Source organism: Ranitomeya imitator, chromosome 3 (genome assembly GCF_032444005.1).
Source record: "Ranitomeya imitator isolate aRanImi1 chromosome 3, aRanImi1.pri, whole genome shotgun sequence".
Taxonomy (NCBI): Eukaryota; Metazoa; Chordata; class Amphibia; order Anura; family Dendrobatidae; genus Ranitomeya; species Ranitomeya imitator.
This window is the reverse complement of record NC_091284.1, coordinates 278375223-278399938: the sequence shown is the minus strand read 5'-3', so window position 1 is coordinate 278399938 and position 24716 is coordinate 278375223. Positions and strand designations below refer to the sequence as shown.

At 44.9% G+C, this 24716-nt stretch overlaps 1 protein-coding gene across 2 annotated transcripts in view; it reads left to right on the top strand.

Annotated features, from left to right (window-relative positions):
* PARL (presenilin associated rhomboid like) overlaps window positions 1-24716 on the top strand; it is an 84446-nt gene that overhangs the window by 43528 nt on the left and 16202 nt on the right. For both annotated transcript variants that reach the window (XM_069756495.1, XM_069756496.1), the window contains 5 exons: window positions 1747-1795; window positions 1872-1967; window positions 5750-5899; window positions 7823-7893; window positions 23908-24009. In XM_069756495.1, the coding sequence (XP_069612596.1) occupies window positions 1747-1795; window positions 1872-1967; window positions 5750-5899; window positions 7823-7893; window positions 23908-24009 (468 nt within the window). The remainder of the gene's footprint in view (window positions 1-1746; window positions 1796-1871; window positions 1968-5749; window positions 5900-7822; window positions 7894-23907; window positions 24010-24716) is intronic.

Here is a 24716-nt window from a genome sequence, read left to right as displayed (position 1 = left end):
AGCTTGACAGTCGGCACAGAGAACAGCTGACTCCCTGACCGGGGGCGGCAGAATGCAGCCGCCGGGGGAGACACTGCGGACCGCCGAATGAGGCGGCCCGACTGCGCCCCTCCCTGCCGGCTGCGCCCGGGGCAAATGCCCCGGCTGCCCCCCCCCCTAGATACGCCACTGTGCGTGTCAGTGAGGAGAGCCTGCCGCCCCACCCCATTAGGAACACACCATGCTGCGCAGGAGGGCTGCGTCACTAAGACCCGCCTGACGCCCCGCCCCGTCCTGCATAATGTTCTCTGCCGGGAGCTGCGAGCTGTCACAGAGCGTGCTCTGACCAGGCGCAGGGCCGCGAAGCTAGCTGTCAGCGGCGCCGCGGACCGGCTGAAAAACCGCGGACCGGCGGTTGGGGACCTCTGGTATAGGCAATGCATTCAAAGCATAAACGAAAGCAAGGGCATTTTTTTTATAACAAATAATATGTAAATATGCTGATTATATGTAGCAAAGGATAGGGAGAGTATAAATATCTTATGGCTAAGGAGATCTAAAGTAAATGTCCATGTAAAGATGGTTCAATTAAAAAAAATAACACGGATGCTAGTAAGATATAATAAAAAATGATATGCAAAGGTAAATAAACAGTGGTATAAGATAAGCAAATACAATAATCAAAAAGCACATTCTACATATAGAGGCTGAGAGTACTCCAATGATACCTTAAGCAACTGGAGAAAAGGAGTAGCAAAAGACCACTGAGTGATAAAATACAGGAATATCCTTTATTAATAAATGAAAACAAAATCCGATTCAGACAAAGTCAAATGAAACATATTGCATAAATGGATAAGGGGAAGGAGGAAACATGCAGGTTAACTAAGGAAAGGCTGCAGGTCCAATGTAAGACTTGGGCAAGCAGAAGAAATGTGCAGTCACACTAGAGTGCTCAAAAAAAGGGCTCAAGTAGCATCACTGAATAATGTCATATAAGGTTATGGAATGCACCTATGTGCTGCCCAAACATATACTTCTGCAATATAGTGAGCACTTACCCATCGAAAAGGCCAGACTTGAGACAGCCTTCCAGCGGCCCCTAATGCGCGTTTTGGGTGCTCGCTGTATCAAAGGGGGGCTTACCACTTAAGGACAGGGAAAATGGTCTGAGGGGAAGATGGATGGTGTGAAATTCTTGAGCAAAGCCAGTTTCAGTCTGTCAGTGATATGAGACTGGGACGGAGATTCACCTTCCAACCAGACAAGGACCCAAAGCATACTTGAATGGTTTAAGGGGAGAGGTGGAAATGTTTTGGAGTGGCCTAATCAAAGTCCAGACTTCAATTCAATTGAGAATCTGTGGTCTCTTGAAGATTGCTGTTCGCCAGAGGAAACCATCTAGCCTGAAGGAGATGGAGCTGTTTTGCTTTGAATAGTGGGCAAAAATCCCACTAGCAAGATGTGGAAAGCTCATAGCTCATAGAGACTTATCCAAAGTGACTTGCAGCTGTAGTCGACAAAAAATGAAGCTCTACAAAGTATTGACTTTTGGGATTATTTTGTCCGATTTATTTGCTTCACAATAAAAAGAAAATCAAATGTTAACAGTTGTAGGCATGTTCTTTACATGAACTGATGAAATCCCTCAAACGTGAAATTCCAGGTTGTGAGGTAGCAACATGCAGAAAAATGCCAGGGAGGGAGGGGGGTGAATACTTTTGCAAGTCACAGTATTTATTCTTCTGTTTGTATCTTTCTTTGTAGGTGAATGAATGGTGGAATAGTCTGAGTGATGGACAGAAGACTGTGTCAGGTATAAAGTTGTACTATTACTGGAGTTACCTGAAAATCTCATTTTTATTTACTTCTTCTTATCAAACTTTTCACAGGTATAATTGCAGCTAATGTTCTTGTATTCTGCCTTTGGAGAGTACCCAACATGCAGCGCATAATGGTCCGATACTTCACTTCCAATCCTACATCTCGTAAGTTTCCTCCTCCAGCCTACAAACTATCTGATCTTTTTATGTATCTGTTATTACTTGGTAGGGGTCACAACAAGATGAGAGGGTGTCTTGTGTAATTATTGAATGAATTAATGTGGTATTTCTCTGAGGAACCAACAGGAAAAAATTGAATATTTGCTCCATTAGTTCTCTATGTATTAGATCTGAGTGCTTTCACAGCCATCTTCTTTCTATGATTATTACAGAACTAGATGGTGGCCCGATTCTAACGCATCGGGTGTTCTAGAATATGCATGTCCACGTAGTATATTGCACAGCCCACGTAGTATATTGCCCAGTGACGTAGTATATCACACAGCGACGTAGTATACAGCACAGAGCCACGTAGTATATTGCCCAGTTACGTAGTATATTGCCGAGTGACGTAGTATACAGCACGGAGCCACGTAGTATATTGCCCAGTCACGTAGTATATTGCCCAGCCACGTAGTATATTGCCCAGTCACGTAGTATATTGCCCAGCCACGTAGTATATTGCCCAGCCACGTAGTATATTGCCCAGTCACGTAGTATATTGCACAGCCCACGTAGTATATTGCACAGCCCACGTAGTATATTGCCCAACCACGTAGTATATTGCCCGGTGACGTAGTATATTGCACAGCCACGTAGTATATTGCCCAGTGACGTAGTATATTACACAGCCACGTAGTATATTGCCCAGTTACATAGTATATTGCCCAGTTACATAGTATATTGCCGAGTGACGTAGTATACAGCACAGAGCCACGTAGTATATTGGCCAGCCACGTAGTATATTGGCCAGCCACGTAGTATATTGCCCAGCCACGTAGTATATTGCCCAGTGACGTAGTATACAGCACAGAGCCACGTAGTATATTGCACAGTGAAGTAGTATACACCACAGAGCCACATAGTATATTGGCCAGTCACGTAGTATATTGGCCAGCCACGTACTATATTGCCCAGCCACGTAGTATATTGCCCAGTGACGTAGTATACAGCACAGAGCCACGTAGTATATTGCACAATGAAGTAGTATACACCACAGAGCCACGTAGTATATTGCCCAGTTACGTAGTATATTGCCGAGTGACGTAGTATACAGCACAGAGCCACGTAGTATATTGGCCAGCCACGTAGTATATTGCCCAGCCACGTAGTATATTGCCCAGTTACGTAGTATATTGTCGAGTGACGTAGTATACAGCACAGAGCCACGTAGTATATTGCCCAGCCACGTAGTATATTGCCCAGCCACGTAGTATATTGACCAGGCACGTAGTATATTGCACAGCCCACGTAGTATATTGCCCAGTGACGTAGTATATCACACAGCGACGTAGTATACAGCACAGAGCCACGTAGTATATTGCCCAGTTACGTAGTATATTGCCGAGTGACGTAGTATACAGCACGGAGCCACGTAGTATATTGCCCAGTCACGTAGTATATTGCCCAGCCACGTAGTATATTGCCCAGTCACGTAGTATATTGCCCAGCCACGTAGTATATTGCCCAGCCACGTAGTATATTGCCCAGTCACGTAGTATATTGCACAGCCCACGTAGTATATTGCCCAGCCACGTAGTATATTGCACAGCCCACGTAGTATATTGCCCAACCACGTAGTATATTGCCCGGTGACGTAGTATATTGCACAGCCACGTAGTATATTGCCCAGTGACGTAGTATATTACACAGCCACGTAGTATATTGCCCAGTTACATAGTATATTGCCCAGTTACATAGTATATTGCCGAGTGACGTAGTATACAGCACAGAGCCACGTAGTATATTGGCCAGCCACGTAGTATATTGGCCAGCCACGTAGTATATTGCCCAGCCACGTAGTATATTGCCCAGTGACGTAGTATACAGCACAGAGCCACGTAGTATATTGCACAGTGAAGTAGTATACACCACAGAGCCACATAGTATATTGGCCAGTCACGTAGTATATTGGCCAGCCACGTACTATATTGCCCAGCCACGTAGTATATTGCCCAGTGACGTAGTATACAGCACAGAGCCACGTAGTATATTGCACAATGAAGTAGTATACACCACAGAGCCACGTAGTATATTGGCCAGTCACGTAGTATATTGCCCAGCTACGTAGTATATTGCCCAGCCACATAGTATATTGCACAGCGACGTAGTATACAGCACAGAGCCACGTAGTATATTGCACAGTGAAGTAGTATACAGCACAGAGCCACGTAGTATATTGGCCATTCACGTAGTATATTGCCTAGCTACGTAGTATATTGCCCAGCCAGGTTTGTCACAGGTGAAAAAATAAACATATACTCACTTTTCTGTAGGCCTCTTGTAGTCCACGGCAGCTTCCGGTCCCGGCGTTGGTATGGGCGCAGGACCTGTGATGATGTCGCGGTCACTTGACCGTGACGTCATGGCAAGTCCTTCTGCCATACCATCTTTGCCACCGGAAACTGCAGCGGAAGATGGCGGCCGGCAGGAGCGGCTCAGCGGACTACAGAGGGTGAGTATAGCAGGTTTTTTTTTTTTTAAATTATTTTGAACATTACATTTTTTACTATTGATGCCGCATAGGCAGCGTCAATAGTAAAAAAGTTGGGGACACACAGGGTTAATAGCGACGGTAACGGGAGTGTGTTACCCGCGGTCCGTTACCGCCGGCTTTAACCCTGTGTTAGCGGTGACCGGAGGGGAGTATGCGGGTGACAGGCACTGAGTCCGGGGAGTAGGGGGCGGCCATTTTTTTCTGGACTGTGCCCGCCGCTGATTGGTCCCGGCAGCCATGACAGGCAGCTGGCGAGACCAATCAGCGAATGAATAACCGTGACAGACAGACAGACAGAAGGGCAGACGGAAGTGACCCTTAGACAATTATATAGTAGATATATATATGTATATATATATATATATATATATATGTGTGTGTGTGTGTGTGTATATATATATATTAATGCTGCAGCATTCAATCTAGCAAACCCGTAGTATGGTCAAACAGCTTGAGCATGGGGATGCTACCTATTCTCCATACTGACCACCCCCACTTTCTTCTTAACGAGCGATCTCCATGCTACCCTTTCTGTATACCTAGCGCAATTGCTACTCCATTCTCCATACTGAGCTCCCCTATTCTACCCATTCTCCATACCGAATCCCCAACATTATCTTCTACCGAGCTCCATACAAATATAAGGGAAAACTGCATTTACAGCAGCATGCACTGGAGCAGTCTGAACTGCGCCGGATGAAGCCACTGCCACCTGTAAGTTCCCAGAGCCAGGAACTCTGTGAGATTCTGATAACATCACTGGAAGTCAGGGGATTCTCATCCAGAGACCATGTGACTAGGCGAGCTGCTCAGGTTACAGAATTACTTGAGAAAGCTAGATATTTAGTAAAGTGCTTATCTATGCCAGCTACTTCACAAGAAGGGGACTTTCTAAAGTAGTGGCCAACCCCTTTAACAACCCTTTCGGAATAGTCCCAGGGTAATCGGAAAAACAAATACTTATCTTCTAGACTGGCAACATTTTTACCTGCTGAGCATTATTGTCTGTTGGTACCAACATTCGGCTGGGGAGTCGTGACCTCTGCAGCCAGTCAGCCTTCTTATATTGTGAGAGTGGAAGAAACAGTGTAGATGAGTGGCTGGGGTCCGCCATTACAAGGTATCTTCCACTACTGCCCTGTTAGGCCTACTAAATACTGGATTGTTTACATTTACAATTAATGGCGTTGTTATAGTTTAATTAGAGGTGTTCTTTTATTTGTCTTTACAGAGAGTCTGTGCTTGCCTATGATTCTGTCCACATTCAGCCATTTCTCTCTTTTCCATATGGCTGCAAATATGTATGTTTTATGGACCTTTTCATCCAGTATTGTTTCTATCCTGGGCCCGGAGCAGTTCTTGGCACTGTACATGTCAGCAGGTAAGCATATAAGGCAGCACACCTGAAAATAAGTGCAGAAAGGATGGAGGTGTTGCAACCAAAATACTTTTTTTTTTTTTTTAGCATATGTGAGGGAACAACTAACATTTTATGTATGAGAGTATGTACTGTATTGTGATAATGAAAAGCTCTGGCTATCATTTTTATGTACAATTATTATTTTTGATCTCAGACTGTTTTATGCGATGTAACACAGACATCAGTGTACCCCGATGAGGCGCCGTCAGTGCTCCCTGCCCCAGCTATTGTGCCATTGTCAGGTGTATGGATGGAGCCGCTGCTGAGGCCCAGAAAGTCTAGTCCGCTCTGCGGTGTACAGGAGGCTGTTTCTCACAAAAGGAACTAAAGTTGTCCACTACTTGGACAACCCCTTGTTATACCCCATATATGCGGACTTCCCATGTGGGCGCTGTCCTGCACTCGCTCTCCCGGGCTCTATGACACACGCCCAGTCAGCGCTGGCATCCCTGTCTCCATGAAGAGGAAGTGAGGGTTGTGGCTTCTGTCAGACTGCCTCTTCATGGAGACAGGGACGCCAGCGCTGCCTGGGCGTGTCATAGAGCCCGGGAGAGCGAGTGCCGACACAGGAGGGGACTATAGGCTTTATTATTTTACTGGGGCCAAACATTTAGATCAAGAAGGCGTTTTCCTAGTAGTGGACAACCCCTTTAATTTCAGCATGTATCACATTTTTTCCTTGTTTTATTTATTGTTGAAAATAAAAATAACTGGACCATTAGAAATGTCTAAAACACATGCATTTTCAATGTTGTGCTAGAATTTCCATCAGGTAGGAGACGCACAGGAGTGGTATTTGGTGCACAAATAAAAAAATCAGTATTGGCACCAAAAACAGTTCAAAGCTCATCAGATAGAGAAAATGAGACCGATAAATAAAATGCAGAGTTAAAAAACCGTGTAAATTATAACACCATGCATAAACTGAGACATGCCTTCAAATATATGCTGGGGCAGGAATTACGAGTCGGACTGAAGGTCCTAATTATTAATGAATTATGTCAAGCTATGAATGTGTATAGTTCCCTACGGCATATAGTAATGGCACAAGATACCAGATGCATGTAATAATGAAAGCATGTATACAGAAGGGGACCGGCGGGTACGTATGCGCTGGCATCCTCCCGGCCAGAGCCAGACTGGCGGGCGCAGCCTCACTCCATACACTAGATGGGGTGCCGAGTGACTACAGACTTTTCAATTAATCGTTTTTTTCTATTAGTTAGTGTTATTGCTTCTCACTAAATTGGTTTTTTTTTTAATTTTCCAATTTTTGCATGCTTTTGGAGTGCAGACTTTTCAGTACAATTTTTTTCAAATGCATATGAACTGGCTGTATGGTCTATTTCTTAGCTATTTTTATAATGATTGCTGGAATATTGGAGACCATTGTTCATGCCCCCAGGTTTACAGGGGTGGTCCAGGCTTGGGACTGAAGTCTGCAGTCACTCTATATGTGCCTGCTTCATCGCGACAGCGTGTGACTAGACGCATGTGGTTCTCTCCGTAAGTGTACTGAGAGAAGATGGACATGTCTGCTCAGCAAGTATGCATGCGTGCGTGCGGTCACATGACCGGTAGCTCGCAGTGGCGATACCGGGTATGCCTCCGACGTACAGGGACCGCAGACTTTTATCTCGGGCCTGGACAACCCCTTTAAAGTCGGTCATAGGGCAGATGTACCATGGAGACACGCTGTGAATATACACCATGGATGAAAGTACAAAACTGATGGTCGTAAGGGCAGTATGGGGTATATCAAATTCCTTATTGTTCGTCAAGCAAGACATTTTATCTATTCCAATAATATCTAGTGTCATCTTGGTGAAGTAAATGCCGGTGGGATTATTTATTGCAGCGCTGCATTCATTTTCTGTCTCGTAGGAGTTGTTTCTACGCTGGCAAGCTATGTGTGTAAAGCAGCCACCGGACGCTTTGGCCCATCCCTTGGTGCTGTAGGTATTTCTCCATTTATTTTTTTCTGCACCGTTTAATGTTGATGAAGCAGTAATGTTTTCAGAGAAAGCAGAGGAGCAGATGATTTTTATTTATTTTTTCTCACATTTTACCCCGTCCTTTTCTGCGGCAGCGGCTAAAGGAGATCTCTTTATACTCAGTTACAGAGCTCTGTATCCCCTCATCAGCTAAGAGGTAAAAGGGTTGTCCTCCTATTTGTGTAGCTTACTAAAGTCCTTGGTGTGGTTGGTGGTCCCGACAGCTCTGCTTCTGGCCCTGTGCTTAACAACAATGGACATGGCGGATGGATGAGTCTCCTCGCGCTAAAGGCATTCAGTTGGGCAGTCATTTCCTGCATGTTGCCAGCGAAGCATCGGTTCGGGAGCGGCAGGGAATTGCTCCGGGGATTGTATCTTGCTGGTTGCGTTGTGTTTTTTTGTTTCCATACGAACCATTTTTTTTTTTAAATCGAGACCTTTTTGTACACATTGTATTATTGGCCACATGTAGGAGTATAGGCAATTTTATGTCACACTTTGCGTCCTGTCATGAATTCTCTTTAACCCATCGCCTTTGTATCATTTTGTATTGTATTTCACCATCCTCTTCTTCCAAGAGCTGTAATTTTTTTATTTTTCCAACAACATAGCCATATGAAAGCTTGTGTTTGTGGGACAAATTGTAATTTTGAGTGCCACCATTCATTTTACTATACAATGTACTGAAAAATAGGGAACATTTAAAAAATATGCAATTTTGACATTATTTGTTTTGTTTCTATTTATGTCATTCATTGTATAGTAGAATTGACAGGTCAGCACGATTACAGCAATTCCAAAGGTGCATAGATGTTTTTTTTTTTATTTAAAGGGAATCTCTGAGCAGCTTTGTGCTGTATAATCTGGAAGCAGCATAATAGAGTTCAAGAAAGCCTGTTTCCAGCGATGTATCACTTACTAGCCTGCTTGTTGTAGTTTTGATAGAATGTGATTTATCTGATGTAGATGTAGCAGAGCTAAGACGTCTGGGCGGTGTATAACCCCTGACTGGCAGCTCCCTGTGCGCACTGTGCATTGTCAGCAAGCAGCCAGGCAGTGGTGGGGGCAGGGTTACAATATTAGCTGCACTGGGCTGCACATGACACTTAAGGTACCTTCACACTGAGCAACTTTAGAACGATAGCGATCCGTGACGTTGCAGCGTCCTGGATAGCGATCTCGTTGTGTTTGACACGCAGCAGCGATCAGGATCCTGCTGTGACATTGCTGGTCGGAGCTAGAAGGCCAGAACTTTATTTCGTCGCTGGATCACCCGCTGACATCGCTGAATCGGCGTGTGTGACACCGATCCAGCGATGTGTTCACTTGTAACCAGGGTAAACATCGGGTTACTAAGCGCAGGGCCGCGCTTAGTAACCCAATATTTACCCTGGTTACCATTGTAAATGTAAAAAAAAAAACACTACATACTTACATTCCGGTGTCTGTCGCGTCCCCCGGCGTCAGCTTCCCTGCACTGTGTCAGCGCCGGCCGGCCGTAAAGCAGAGCACAGCGGTGACGTCACTGCTCTGCTTTACAGCCGGCGCTTAGACAGTGCAGGGAAGCTGACGCCGGGGGACGCGACAGACACCGGAATGTAAGTATGTAGTGTTTTTTTTTTTTTTTTTTTACATTTACAAATGGTAACCAGGGTAAACATCGGGTTACTAAGCACGGCCCTGCGCTTAGTAACCCGATGTTTACCCTGGTTACCCGGGGACTTCGGCATCATTGGTCGCTGGAGAGCTGTCTGTGTGACAGCTCTCCAGCGACCACACAACGACTAAACAGCGACGCTGCAGCGATCGACATCGTTGTCTATATCGCTGCAGCGTCGCTTAATGTGACGGTACCTTTAGTCCTCTAGTTATAATCTCCTGCTGATGAAACACTGATTGTATTGAAACTACAGCACACAGCCTAATAAGTGACACATCCCTGGAATCAGGCTCTTGTGCCCTATATTACGCTGCGGTCATAAAAAAAAATGGCAAAACCCTGCTGACAGATTCACTGTAAGTTTTTTTTTTTTTTTTTTTTATATATATAGATACACAAAGGAACCCTGCAATGCATAGTAACTACAGTGGACATAAAAAATTACATACCTCTGTTTAAAATGCCCGTTTTTTGTCATGTAAAAAACCCTAGAAGGAATTATTTCAGAATTCTATCCACCTTTAATGTCACCTGTACTCTGTACAAAACCACTGAGAAGCAAACTGAAATCATTTTGAGGTGGAAAATATAAATAAGAAAAGTAAAACAATGTGATTACATAAGTGTGAACACCCTCAAAAAAGTTGCAGATGTGGTTGTGTTTAGAACTAGCCAATCACATTTAAAAGGAGTTGTCCACCACTGGGACAACCCTTTCTTAATCTAAAGTTTTGGCCTCGATAAAATAAAAAGGCACGTGCCGATGCTGTTCCTGAAGTGTCGGCACTCGCGATCCTGGGGCTCTTGTGCTCAAGTGACCCCGGTACCCAATCAGTGCTGGCATAATTGTCTCTGCCTTGAAACGTTTTGAACATTAGGAGAAAGTCAGAGATCAGTTGCAGCCCCGACTTCCCCTTCATGTTCAAAGTGTCAGAAGGCGGAGACAATTACACCAGCACTGATTGGGTACCGGGGTCACTTGTCACAACAACCACGCGAGAGCCCCGCGGCAGCCAGTGCCGACTCTGCTGGAACAGCGGTGTCATCGGAGGGGAGTATAAGCTTTTTAATTTTATTGGGGCACAATATCAAGAAAGGGGTTGTCCTAGTAGTTGACAACCCCTTTAAACTCATAGTAAATAGTTAGTACTCAGCTGCCATCATTTAAAAGGATTCTGAATAACTCCATATAAAGTTTAGCTGTTAGGATAGGATTTTCCTGACGTTTTCTTAGTTGCTATTTACAGCAAAGGCCATGGACCTTAAACAGCTTACAACACACCAAAGGGTTGAAAATGAACTCAACTCAATGAAGGGTCAAGAGAAGGGTACGATAGATACCATGCAACAATGTGATGATTGTTATCAGGAAGTGGCTTAAATTTTGCACAACAGTGACACTGCCTATAATTAGTTATCTCTCAAACTTGATGAAAAGACAAGATCAAAATTGGTCAAGAGGCCTATAGCAACATTGGAGGAGATGATCGAATTTCTGGCATGTACTAGTTGTGTACTGCATGTGACAACAATCTCTCATATTCTTCATACAGTGGGTGAAATAAGAATTGAAGTATTACACAGCTTAATTTATGGACATCTGTTGTTTGATTTCTTTGACTGTGTGGATTGGATTGGTTGTTACCGACATCTGGTGAGAATTTTATGTCAATTGCACCTTTAGAAATATATTTACTTAAAAAATTTGTGACACATTCAATACTTTTTTCGCTTGCGGTATGCCTGGCCCATGGGTTAAGGTGGCAAGACTTACAAAAAACATCCAGCTATGTTTAACCAAAACGTACATCAAATCTGTCAAAAGCATGTGTGAAAATGTTTGATGAGACAAAGGTTGTACGTTTTGGCCATAATTCCAAAAGGTATGCTTGGCTCAAAGCTAACGTTGCACAACCCCAAGAGAACACCATACCCTCAGTGAAACATGGTGGAGGCAGCTTTGTTTTGGGGCTGTTTTCCAGCAGATCAATCTGAGGCTTTAGTCCTGTTAGAGGAAATTACAAACAGTACCAAATATCAGTCAATTTTGCATTAAATCTTCAGGCCTCTGCTAAGATGATGAAGACACAAAAGAGAATAGTAAAACCAAAAACACTCAGTTTGAAAAAATGTTGCAGTAATCCGCAAGTGCTAGTAAAAGATGTAAAAAACAGGGTATTTGGTTGATACGTTTTTTGCAAAAAATGTATACTAAGCTGCTCTACCAATCTTCACGGTATACCCTTATCAGAGCAGTCCTAACTAATGTATGCAATCCCTATCTGATGTATTTAAAAACCTGATCATCTGTATATAACCTGTGTGAACAGGGTTCAGAGAGGAAAAATCCATGTGTGCATACAGGGTAGAACAGCTTTTGTGCAGATATCCCAAGAGGAGTGGTGGAACTCCCCAGTCTTGTAGACACAAGAGAACAATTATGGAAACAGGAACACATGGGCTACTTGCACAGTGAACAAGTCTGTATGATCATGTTCACACACCACCAAGAAACCTGAAGACACAAAAGAGAATAGTAAAACCAAAAACACTCAGTTTGAAAAAATGTTGCAGTAATCCGCAAGTGCTAGTAAAAGATGTAAAAAACAGGGTATTTGGTTGATACGTTTTTTGCAAAAAATGTATACTAAGCTGCTCTACCAATCTTCACGGTATACCCTTATCAGAGCAGTCCTAACTAATGTATGCAATCCCTATCTGATGTATTTAAAAACCTGATCATCTGTATATAACCTGTGTGAACAGGGTTCAGAAAGGAAAAATCCATGTGTGCATACAGGGTAGAACAGCTTTTGTGCAGATAGCCCAAGAGGAGTGGTGGTGTGTGAACATGATCATACAGACTTGTTCACTGTGCAAGTAGCCCATGTGTTCCTGTTTCCATAATTGTTCTCTTGTGTCTACAAGACTGGGGAGTTCCACCACTCCTCTTGGGCTATCTGCACAAAAGCTGTTCTACCCTGTATGCACACATGGATTTTTCCTCTCTGAACCCTGTTCACACAGGTTATATACAGATGATCAGGTTTTTAAATACATCAGATAGGGATTGCATACATTAGTTAGGACTGCTCTGATAAGGGTATACCGTGAAGATTGGTAGAGCAGCTTAGTATACATTTTTTGCAAAAAACTTATCAACCAAATACCCTGTTTTTTACATCTTTTACTAGCACTTGCGGATTACTGCAACATTTTTTCAAACTGAGTGTTTTTGGTTTTACTATTCTCTTTTGTGTCTTCAGGTTTCTTGGTGGTGTGTGAACATGATCATACAGACTTGTTCACTGTGCAAGTAGCCCATGTGTTCCTGTTTCCATCTCTGCTAAGATGATGAAGAGGCATTTCTCCTTCGCCTCATTGGGGGACACAGACCGTGGGTGTATTCTGCTGCCAATAGGAGGCTGACACTAAGTGATACAAAAATTGTTCTCCTCCCCTGCAGTATACACCCTCCTGCTGGCTCTCAGCTAACCAGTTCTTGCTTAGTGTTTGTAGGAGGTACATGGGTCTGTTTCAGACCCCAACGTTTTTATTTTATTGTTTACTTTTCTGTAAATTTTTATTTTTTAATTAACGGAGTGAAGGGGGCGACGGTTCCTTTCAAGGTTCCGATCTCCCCCGAACCATCAACAGGCGAGCACGGCGAGTCTACCTCCCCGTACCCTTTCCTGCGACGTGGGAAGCCATGCCTGAGCTCACTTCAGGGGCGACGGTTCCTTTCATGGTCCCGATCTCCCCACACCAGCAGCAGGCGACCACATGGAGTGTCGCCCCCATGTATCCTCTCCTGGAGCCAGGCTAATGCCGGACAACTGGCCCTGTCCACCCGGACTGAACTTCGTGGCTGTACAGAGGCCCCTCTCTACGGCGTCCGAGCAGCCCCCACTGTCCCACCACTGTGAAAGCGGATGGCACAAGGAGGCGGACGGTTCCTCTCCACCTCCCTAACAAACGGATGATGGATTGAGGCTTATCCCTGCACCGTCCACGCTGCACAGAACAGCGCTGAAACCCACTTCCGCGGCGGCTCCATGCCGGGACGCGCACCAATGGTGAGTGGATCCATCTTCAGAGGGATATCCACATGCTGACAGTCAGCCTCAGCCACTTCCCTGTGGCCCACCTCTCTGAGGTAACGCTCTGGATGGCTGCAAAAATTTAGTCCCCGGCTTCGGCCGATTTGTAGGCCGCATCCTGGAAGTCTTGCCTGGAACGACCCACTGGTGAAGTCCGCCGGCTACAGAAATTTAGGCCCCGGCTTAGGCCTATTCCACATCGTGTCTGTGGCTCCGCCCCCCAAATTGACGCTTCTCGCTCTCTGCGAGATTTTATCAACTCTGCAGCTCCCGGTGGCCATCTTGGTCCACCCGGCCAGCTCACACTGGGGTGACAGTATTTTTGCATTAAAGGGGCACATCGACTCTACATCAGTACCCGGGTAAGGAAGTACCTGGTCTTAAAGGCACATGACCAGTATTCCCTGGTCTTAAAGGCACATGACCAGTATTTCCTAGTCTTAAAAGCACATGACCAGTATTCCCTGGTCTTAAAGGCATATGGCCAGTATTCCCAGTCTTAAAGGCGCATGACCAGTATTCCCTGATCTTAAAGGTGCATGACCAGTATTCTCTGGTCTTAAAGGTGCATGACCAGTATTCCCTCGTCTTAAAGGTGCATGACCAGTATTCTCTGGTCTTAAAGGCGCATGACCAGCATTCCCTGGTCTTAAAGGCGCATGACCAGTATTCTCTGGTCTTAAAGGTGCATGACCAGTATTCTCTGGTCTTAAAGGTGCATGACCAGTATTCTCTGGTCTTAAAGGTGCATGACCAGTATTCTCTGGTCTTAAAGGTGCATGACCAGTATTCTCTGGTCTTAAAGGTGCATAACCAGTATTCCCCGGTCTTAAAGGCGCATGGCCAGTATTCCCCGATCTTAAAGGCGCATGGCCAGTATTCCCTGTTCTTAAAGGCGCATGACCAGTATTCCCTGGTCTTAAAGGCGTAGGACCAGTATTTCCTGGTCTTAAAGGTGCATGACCAGTATTCCCTGGTCTTAAAGGCGCTTGATCAGTCCGAGGAGCCCTCCGCCGCCGACCCCAGCTTTATCCTCTAGTTCCCCTCAGTGGACTTCTTCACTGACCAATCCATGGTTCTCTGACCAAGAGATTGAATCCCTCTGTGTACCCTCTGTGTTTGGAGTGCTCGCAGGACCAATATACATGGTCCCTATCCTACATGGGAGCCGTCAGCTAGCAGGGGCCGCAAGTATTCTAGAAACGTGCAGGCGTCTAGAAACATACAGGCATCTAGAAAACGGAAGTTTTTCGTTTCCTGCTCCCTCACCAATGATTTGATGACGACAAGGCTCTGAATATGGATTGGATATTGCCTGAGCTTGCCAGAGCTTCAGAGACTAAACTCCCTCGAGAGCATTTGCCATTCAATTCGAATAAGCGATTCACTGGACAGAAGCCTCTACGTGGGATGCCATGCCTGGCCTGTTTTTTTAGGGCGACGGGTCCTTTAAAGGGCACCGATCTCCCTACACCATCAACAGACGAGCACACGGAATGTCGTCTCCATGTTTCCTCTTCTGCATCCAGGACTAACGCCAGACAACCTGTCCTGTCCACCTGGAGACCTGAACTCTGTGGACATATAGAGGCACACTTTTTGGCGTACGAGCTCCCCCCTCTCCATCACCACTATTTAGTGGATGATGCAAGAAGGCAGACAATTCCTCTCCACTTCCCTGTTAGGAGGTTGATGGATCGAGGGTTCCTAATTTTTATCTCTGCACTGTGAAAAGAGGGGATGGCAAGAGTCTATGACCTGCTGGATGCAGCCGCTCATTCTGCCATGGGGCAGATTAACCGGGTAGAATCTCCTGTGGTATACCTACCAGTATCCCTACCTGATGGGTCATCAATTAAAAATACCACGGACTGTCAGATAGCAAATCTGGTTCGTTCCGTCTTGCGGCCTCGGGTCCAGCGCTCTATCCTCCCTAGCGGCCGCATGGATTGCTAGAGCAATGGTCTCCTGGCCGGGAGACCTTAACTACCTTGATTCACACCAGCAACAACTGGCCAATCAAATCCTTTGAGCGGGAGACTGACAAAGGATTGTATAAGGATTGTCCAGCACAGTCTAGATCTAAGGGATCTTGGTTCCAAACAGGGGAACGAAAAATAAGATCGACCCTGGACCTCAAACTTCTAACAGCCTTTGACATGGTCCTCCTTCTTTGGATGGAGTTCCTCCGCTCAGCCATTACTTCAACAGAAAAAGGTGCAGTTTCCGGCATCCATCGACATTCGGGTTGCTTGCCCTCTGCAAAAATTCCTTCGCCTTTCCATTCGTCAACAGCATTTTCAAGTCACAACCTTGTCCTTCGGCCTTGCTTCCGCACCCAGAGTGTTCGCTCGGGTCATGGCGGATGTCATGTTTCTCTTGCACTCTAGAGGCGTGCTCGTCCTGCCCTGTTTGGTCTGTCTAGCCGCCCTTCCAGGACTACGCTGAATCGTCTATATCTCTTGCGATACCTTCTCTCCTGGGCTGGCAGCTACACTTAGACAAGTTCTCCTCATTTCCAGCCCAGCAGATATCCTTTTTGAGGATGATCCTGCACACTTCTAGAAGGATGGTAATTCTTCCTTGAGACAAGGTCATGGCCCTTCAACAGGGAGCTCGCGCAAGGAGAGTTCTGAAGACTTGATTACTCAACTCCTCATTTCATTCGATTTGCTAAGAGAGTTCTGAGGAAAAATGGTGACGACTATGGAAGCGGTTTCCTTCGCTCCGCTCGTTTTCAGCAAGTCAAACAGACTTTCAGACAATAGTCTCTGAGCTCCTTCTTCATACAGGGCCTTTCAATGGTTATTAGTAACTACCAATGCCAGTCTTCTTCTCCCCATCATTGTTCTGGAGATCCGAACGGTAGTCTTACAGCAGGTCTACTGCCTTCTGGCGGGTCTCCCTATCCGAATTCAATTGGATAATGCCACGGGCGGTGCCTTACGTCAGTCATCTAGCAGGTACCCTGGGTCAGGCGCCATGAGTGAGGTACCTCACTTTCTCTGATGGGCCGACGTCTATTATTTGGTGATCTCGGCATTATATATCCCAGAAGTAGAACTCTGAACGGCAAACAAATTCAGCCGTCAGGGTTCCGCCTCAAGTCAGTGGGAACTTCACCCCGAAGTCTTCCATCAGATCTGTCCTTACTGGAGCTCTCCAGTTGTAGGTGGGATGACATCCAGACTGAAGGCCAATGTACTCGAGTTCGTGGTTCGGCCTCGAGATCCAGGAGCCATTGCTCTCCATGCTCTGGTTCTGCCGTGGTACCAGTTTCCATGTCTCCCCTTCCACTGCTTCCGAAAGCCTTTCGGAAGCAGAAAGGGGCCCCAGTGATCCTCAGACATCCGCACTGACCACGTCCGTTTTTTTGTTTGTGGAGCTAGTATCTTCTCGCCTTATCGCAGCACAACTGCAAGTAGGGACTTTCTCACAGGGAGTTTTTCACACGTAGTTCTTCCCTATCGCATACCGTTAGATCATTGGGACCTTATTATTCCTAGGAGCCTTACAGTAGGCTCCTTTTTCATTTGGGCAGACTTTACTATTAGGGAAAGTCGTCCCGTTCTCCTCTGCGATATTCTCACTCTGACGAGTCTTCGGAGCTAGCTTCTCTGCTCCTTCAGACTTTTTTCCCTTATTACCTTCGAGGCAAGGTTGTCCTTAGGCCATCTCCATCCCTTGTTACCAAGGTGGTACTGTATTACCACTGTTATGAGGGCACAGTTCTTCCCTCATCTCTTTTGGCTCCAGTCCACAAAATGGAATAAGATCCCCCATATTCTGGACGAAGTGAGTGCTCTGAGTAGGTACGTCTTGAGGACGGCGTCCTTCTGAAGGTTGGACGTTTTATTTGGGCTTCCTGACGGTAGAGGAAGGCTTCCTGACATTTTCAGGAAGGGTTTAGCCGTTTCATCGACCATGATAACATGGTGAATTCTTTTCACCATCCAGGAGTCCTTCCGTGCTAGATGTCAGCCTATTTCCCTGTCTATCAATGGTTCTAGGCACCAGGTGTCAGCAAGGCACGCCTGCAAGCTTGCGGATTCGTCCAGTCCGCATGCATTCTTGAAGCACTATAATTCCCACACTTCCACAGATGTGAGTCTGGGCAGGCGGACTCTGCAGGCCGCGGTGGCGCACTTGTAAGTAGCGGTTACACAGGGCCTGATCTATTGTTGTCCCCACCCAGGGACTGCTTTGGGACATCCCACGGTCTGTGTCCCCCAATGAGGCGAAGGAGAAATAGGGATTTTTGTGTACTCACCGTAAAATCCTTTTCTCCGAGCCATTCATTGGGGGACACAGCTCCCACCCTGTTATTAGCTTATGCTTGTTTTTTTAGAATATGACATGCTATACGCTCATATATTGTTATTGATCTCCTACTGCTTTTGCACCGAACTGGTTAGCTGAGAGCCAGCAGGAGGATGTATACTGCAGGGGAGGAGCTAACTTTTTTGTATCACTTAGTGTCAGCCTCCTATTGGCAGCAGCATACACCCACGGTCTGTGTCCCCCAATGAATGGCTCGGAGAAAAGGATTTTACGGTGAGTATACAAAAATCCCTATTTCACTTTCAGCAAAATGATCCAAGCATCCCTCCAAATAAAGAAAAAAAAAAGGCTTTGCCAATAGAATATCAGGGTTTTGGTCAGACCCAGCCAGTACCCAGTGGTGAAGTATAACGTGGCACAGCTGCGTTGGTGCACAAAATAGGTTCCCCAAACCAGTGAAAATATAATATAATAAATTGTCACTCAACTTGTATGAACATGATGCTTAGAAAATGATATTTTATTGCAGTCCAAAAATAAATAAACGTTTCGGTCTCAACACGACCTTCTTCAGTACACTGCATCAGACATATTGTACAGAAAATAGAAGTTTCAAATGAATACGTCAAAATATAGAAAAAATACAATCAGAAATATAAAGTAAATCTCAAATAATACTATTCCAAACAGGTGTATATTGATGGGAGTGAGGGTAGGAGAAAGTAAGGAGGGAAGAGAGAGAAAAAATAATAAATACATGCCCGACTGCTCTTGTATTGTAACAAACTAGGTGTCAACTGTACCCCAATCAAGGAAAAGAACGTATGGGGGCTCACTCTGAAAAAATATATGGGAGAATAATCTCCCTAAGGCTAGGTTCACATTGCGTTAATGGGTTAACACTAACGGACAGCGTTGCACGGCGAAAATGTCGCAATTAACGCCGTGCAACGGGTCCGTTAGCGCACCCATTGACAGCAATGTTATTTCTGCCTGTAGCGCATCGCTAGCGCGTGCCATTTTCGGCACGCGCTAGTGATGTGCCGTTCTTTTGTGACGGACCTCGAAAGCTGCTTGCAGCGTCCGAAGTCCGGTCCTCACTAGCGCAGATCGGGGATCTGCGCTAGCAGGGACGGCGAACGCGGACCAAAAAGAAACATTGCGTTAGCGCAATCCACTAGCGCTATGCGCTTAACGGATTGCCCTAACGCAATGTGAACCTAGCCTAAAGGAAAAACATGAGCGTGGATGTTGTGTGAGAAAACGAATAATGTGCGAAAAACACAATAATATACTAACCAAATGGAAAATTATTGTCCAGTCAGAGCAAAAAATGTAATCTTCCGATTGGCGTAGATGTCTAAAGAAAGGGTAAGTAGAAAAATAATTTGTGGCGTGTCCATAGGATCCTATTATTCTCCCATATAGTTTTTCAGAGTGAGCCCCCATACGTTCTTTTCCTTGATTGGGGTACAGTTGACACCTAGTTTGTTACAATACAAGAGCAGTCGGGTATGTATTATTTTCTTTCTCTTCCCTCCTTACTTTCTCCTACCCTCACTCCCATCAATATACGGTACATCTGTTTGGAATAGTATTATTTGAGATATACTTTATATTTCTGATTGTATTTTTTCTATATTTTGACGTATTCATTTGAAACTTCTTTTTTCTGTACAATATGTCTGATGCAGTGTACTGAAGAAGGTCGTGTTGAGACCGAAACGTTTATTTATTTTTGGACTGCAATAAAGTATCATTTTCTAAGCATCATATTCATACAAGTTGAGTGCCAATTTATTATATTATATACCAACCAGTACCCAGACCCAATTCAAATTTAAAATCCGTGGGTGACCTGAAGAAGGCACTCTGAAAGGAAGAGTGGGCAAGTATTGCCAATTATAGATGTGCCATGCTGATAGACTCCTAGCCAAAAAGACTGAATGCTGTCATAAACTCAAAACGTACTTCAACAAGGAATTATAGTGTGCATGTTTATGCAACCATACTATTTAAGTTCTCTTTTTTTCACCCACAAAGATTTCAGTTTGATTCTCAAAGGATTTGTACAGATTATTTGTGGCATTTAACCCCTATCTGACCTCGGACAGGATAGTACGTCCGAGGTCAGATCCCCTGCTTTGATGCAGGGCTCCGCGGTGAGCCCGCATCAAAGCCGGGACATGTCAGCTGTTTTGAACAGCTGACATGTGCCCATAATAGGCGCGGGCAGAATCGCGATCTGCCCGCACCTATTAACTAGTTAAATGCCGCTGTCAAACGCAGACAGCGGCATTTAACTACCGCTTCCGGCCGGGCGGCCGGAAATGACGTCATCGCCGACCCCCGTCACATGATCGGGGGTCGGCGATGCGTCAGGATGGTAACCATAGAGGTCCTAGAGACCTCTATGGTTACTGATGACCGGTGGCTGTGAGCACCACCCTGTGGTCGGCGCTCACAGCACACCTCCATTTCTGCTACATAGCAGCGAACAGCAGATCGCTGCTATGTAGCAGAGCCGATCGTGCTGTGCCTGCTTCTAGCCTCCCATGGAGGCTATTGAAGCATGGCAAAAGTAAAAAAAAAAAAAAGTTGAAAAAAATGTGAAAAAAATGAAAAAAATATAAAAGTTTAAATCACCCCCCTTTCGCCCCAATCAAAATAAATCAATAAAAAAAAATATAAAATCTACGCATATTTGGTATCGCCGCGCTCAGAATCGCCCGATCTATCAACTAAAAAAAAGCATTAACCTGATCGCTAAACAGCGTAGTGGGAAAAAATTCAAAACGCCAGAATTACGTTTTTTTGGTCGCCGCGACATTGCATTAAAATGCAATAACGGGCGATCAAAAGAACGTATCTGCACCGAAATGCTATCATTAAAAACGTCATCTTGGCTCGCAAAAAATAAGCTCTCAACCGACCCCAGATCACGAAAAATGGAGAAGCTACGGGTATCGGAAAATGGCGCAATTTTTTATTTTATTTTTTTTTTTAGCAAAGTTTGGAATTTTTTTTCACCACTTAGATAAAAAATAACCTAGTCATGTTAGGTGTCTATGAACTCGTACTGACCTGGAGAATCATAATGTCAGGTTAGTTTTAGCATTTAGTGAACCTAGCAAAAAAGCCAAACAAAAAACAAGTGTGGGATTGCACTTTTTTTGCAATTTCACCGCACTTGGAATTTTTTTCCCGTTTTCTAGTACTCGACATGCTAAAACCAATGATGTCGTTCAAAAGTACCGTATATACTCGAGTATAAGCCGACCCGAATATAAGCCGACCCCCCTAATTTTGCCACAAAAAACTGGGAAAACTTATTGACTCGAGTATAAGCCTAGGGTGGAAATGCAGCATTTACCGGTGAATTTCAAAAATAAAAATAGATCATTATTTCCCCATAGCTGTGCTATATAGTGCTCTGCACCGTTCATATTGCCCCATATCTGTGCCCCATATATGCTCTGCACCGTTCATTTTTGCCCAATATCTGTGCCCCATATAGTGCTCTGCACCGTTCATATTGCCCCATAGATGCTGCACAGATGCCCCATAGTGCTCTGCACCGTTCGTATTGCCCCATAGATGCTGCACAGATGCCCCATATAGTGCTCTGCAGCGTTCATTGTGCCCCATAGATGCTGCACAGATGCCCCATATAGTGCTCTGCAGCGTTCATTGTGCCCCATAGATGCTGCACAGATGCCCCATATAGTGCTCTGCAGCGTTCATTGTGCCCCATAGATGCTGCACAGATGCCCCATATATTGCTCTTCACCGTTCATATTGCCCCATAGATGCTGCACAGATGCCCCATATATTGCTCTGCACCGTTCATATTGCCCCATAATATGCTGCACAGATGCCCCATAGTGCTCTGCAGCGTTCATATTGCCCCATAGATGCTGCACAGATGCCCCATATATTGCTCTGCAGCGTTCATTGTGCCCCATAGATGCTGCACAGATGCCCCATATATTGCTCTGCAGCGTTCATTGTGCCCCATAGATGCTGCACAGATGCCCCATATAGTGCTCTGCAGCGTTCATTGTGCCCCATAGATGCTGCACATAAATCTGTGCCATGGCCGCTGCTGCTGCAACAAAAAAAAAAAAAAACACATACTCACCTCTCTTGATTGCAGCTCCCAGCGTCTCGTTCCGGCGTCTCTCCGCTCTGACTGATCAGGCAGAGGGCGCCGCGCACACTATATGCGTCATCGCGCCCTCTGACCTGAACAGTCAGAGCGCAGACGCCAGGAAGATGGAGGCGCCGGGAAGATGGAGCGACGCCCGGCGGCTGGAACATGGACAGGTAAATATAACATACTTACCTAGTCCCAGCGATCCTCGCGCTGTCCCTGCCTTCCTCCCCGTCTTCTGTGCTGCAGCCTCTTCCTGTCAGCGGTCACCGGCACCGCTGATTAGAGAAATGAATAGGCGGCTCCACCCCTATGGGAGGTGGAGCCGCCTATTCATTTCTGTAATGAGCGGTCCCACGTGACCGCTGAAGAGGGGAAGAAGCTGCAGCACAGAAGACGGGGAGGAAGGCAGGGACAGCGCGAGGATCGCTGGGACTAGGTAAGTATGCCTCAGCGCCCTCACCCGCCGACCCCACCGCTACCGTGACTCGAGTATAAGCCGAGAGGGGCACTTTCAGCCCAAAAATTTGGGCTGAAAATCTCGGCTTATACTCGAGTATATACGGTACAACTCGTCCCGCAAAAAATAAGCCCTCACATGGCCAAATTGACGGAAAAATAAAAAAGTAATGGCTCTGGGAAGGAGGGGAGTGAAAAACGAACACAGAAAAACGAAAAATCCCAAGGTCATGAAGGGGTTAAAGGTTGAAAAGGTTCTAAAGTGGTTCTTCTTGGTGTGATTTTTTTTTTCTGTGACAAAACCCTGAAATTTTTAAAGGGAACCTGTCATCAGGATTCTGCACAGTAACCTACAGACAGTGTCAGGTCGGCGCAGTTAATCTAATTAAAATGATACCTTGGTTGATGAAATCTTTCTTGTGGTTGTTTAATCTTTGTTTTCAGTTTTGAGTTAATGATATGTTCCTGTTCCGGGGCGGCCTGTAGTGCTCAGATTAGGTACTGTATTCATAAGTATGGCTTCTGACAGGTCACTGACCCCTCACTGACCTGCCCCCTATTTTACATAATCTGCACTCTGATATAGAGCTCCTTCTCTTCTGAGCTTTGTAGTGTGCCTAAAAAGTTCCGTTTTTGACCACATATGGGGTATTGCCATAGTCAGGAGACATTGCATAACAAATGTTATGGTCCATTTTCTCCTATTAGCCCTTTTGATAATTACCGTAAAAACTTGGGACAAAGCGAAGTTTTAGTAAAAAAATATATAACTTTTCATTTTCACAGCCCAATGTTACACAGTCCTGTAAAATAGCTGTGTGTTTAAAATGCTCACTATACCCTTAGAGGAATTCTTCAAGAGGTGTATTTTCCAAAATGGGGTCACTTGTTGGGGGTTTCTGTTGTTTTGGTACCCTGGCAGCTCTCCATTTGCGACAAGGCATCTGCAATCTATTGTAGACAATTTTGCACTCTAGAAATATGGGAATTGTTATTTATTAATGATTTTGTGTGGTATAACTATATGATTTAAGGGCATAAAAATTAAAAGTTTGAAATTTGCTACGTTTTTTAATTTATCAATTTTTCGATATATTTATAAATGCAAATCATATCAACCAAAATTTACCACTAACATGAAGTACAGCATGTCACAGAAAACAATCTCATAATTACGGAGATATGTTGACGTTCCAGAGTTTAAGTACCGTATATGTTTTAAGTCCAGCTCTTTTGATGTATATATAAGTGAGCTTTTCCCTGAAGGTCTGTTAAATGTCAATGATTATTTACTAAATATCCTTTTTTTATTACTTTTTCAGTCTGGAGCAATCATGACAATCCTCGCCGTGGTCTGTACAAAAATGCCTGAAGCCAGACTTGCCATCATTTTCCTCCCTATGTTTACATTTACAGCAGGAAACGTATGTATAAAATCTCTGCTCCGTTTGATAGCCACAGGTACATACTCTGTTGCCATAGAATTTCCCTAGGGGACACAGAACTTGGGGTACGTTCACAGGTTGCAAGTTTATATTGGTTGTATAGCTAGGGGGGTGGGGGTGCGGGGTACAATATTCATGGCCCCTTCCTAGGCTATGAATATCAGCCCGCAGCTGTCTGCATAGCCTTTTCTGGCTATTAATTATAGGGGTACCCAACGTTGTTTTTTTTATACGGGGGGGCTCCCCCTGTTTTGATAGCCAGAAAAGGCTAAATACAGTGGGTCAAAAAAGTATTTAGTCAGTCAGCAATAGTGCAAGTTCCACCACTTAAAAAGATGAGAGGCGTCTGTAATTTACATCATAGGTAGACCTCAACTATGGGAGACAAACTGAGAAAAAAAATCCAGAAAATCAAATTGTCTGTTTTTTTATCATTTTTTTTGCATATTATGGTGGAAAATAAGTATTTGGTCAGAAACAAATAATCAAGATTTCTGGCTCTCACAGACCTGTAACTTCTTATTTAAGAGTCTCCTCTTTCCTCCACTCATTACCTGTAGTAATGGCACCTGTTTAAACTTGTTATCAGTATAAAAAGACACCTGTGCACACCCTCAAACAGTCTGACTCCAAACTCCACTATGGTGAAGACCAAAGAGCTGTCAAAGGACACCAGAAACAAAATT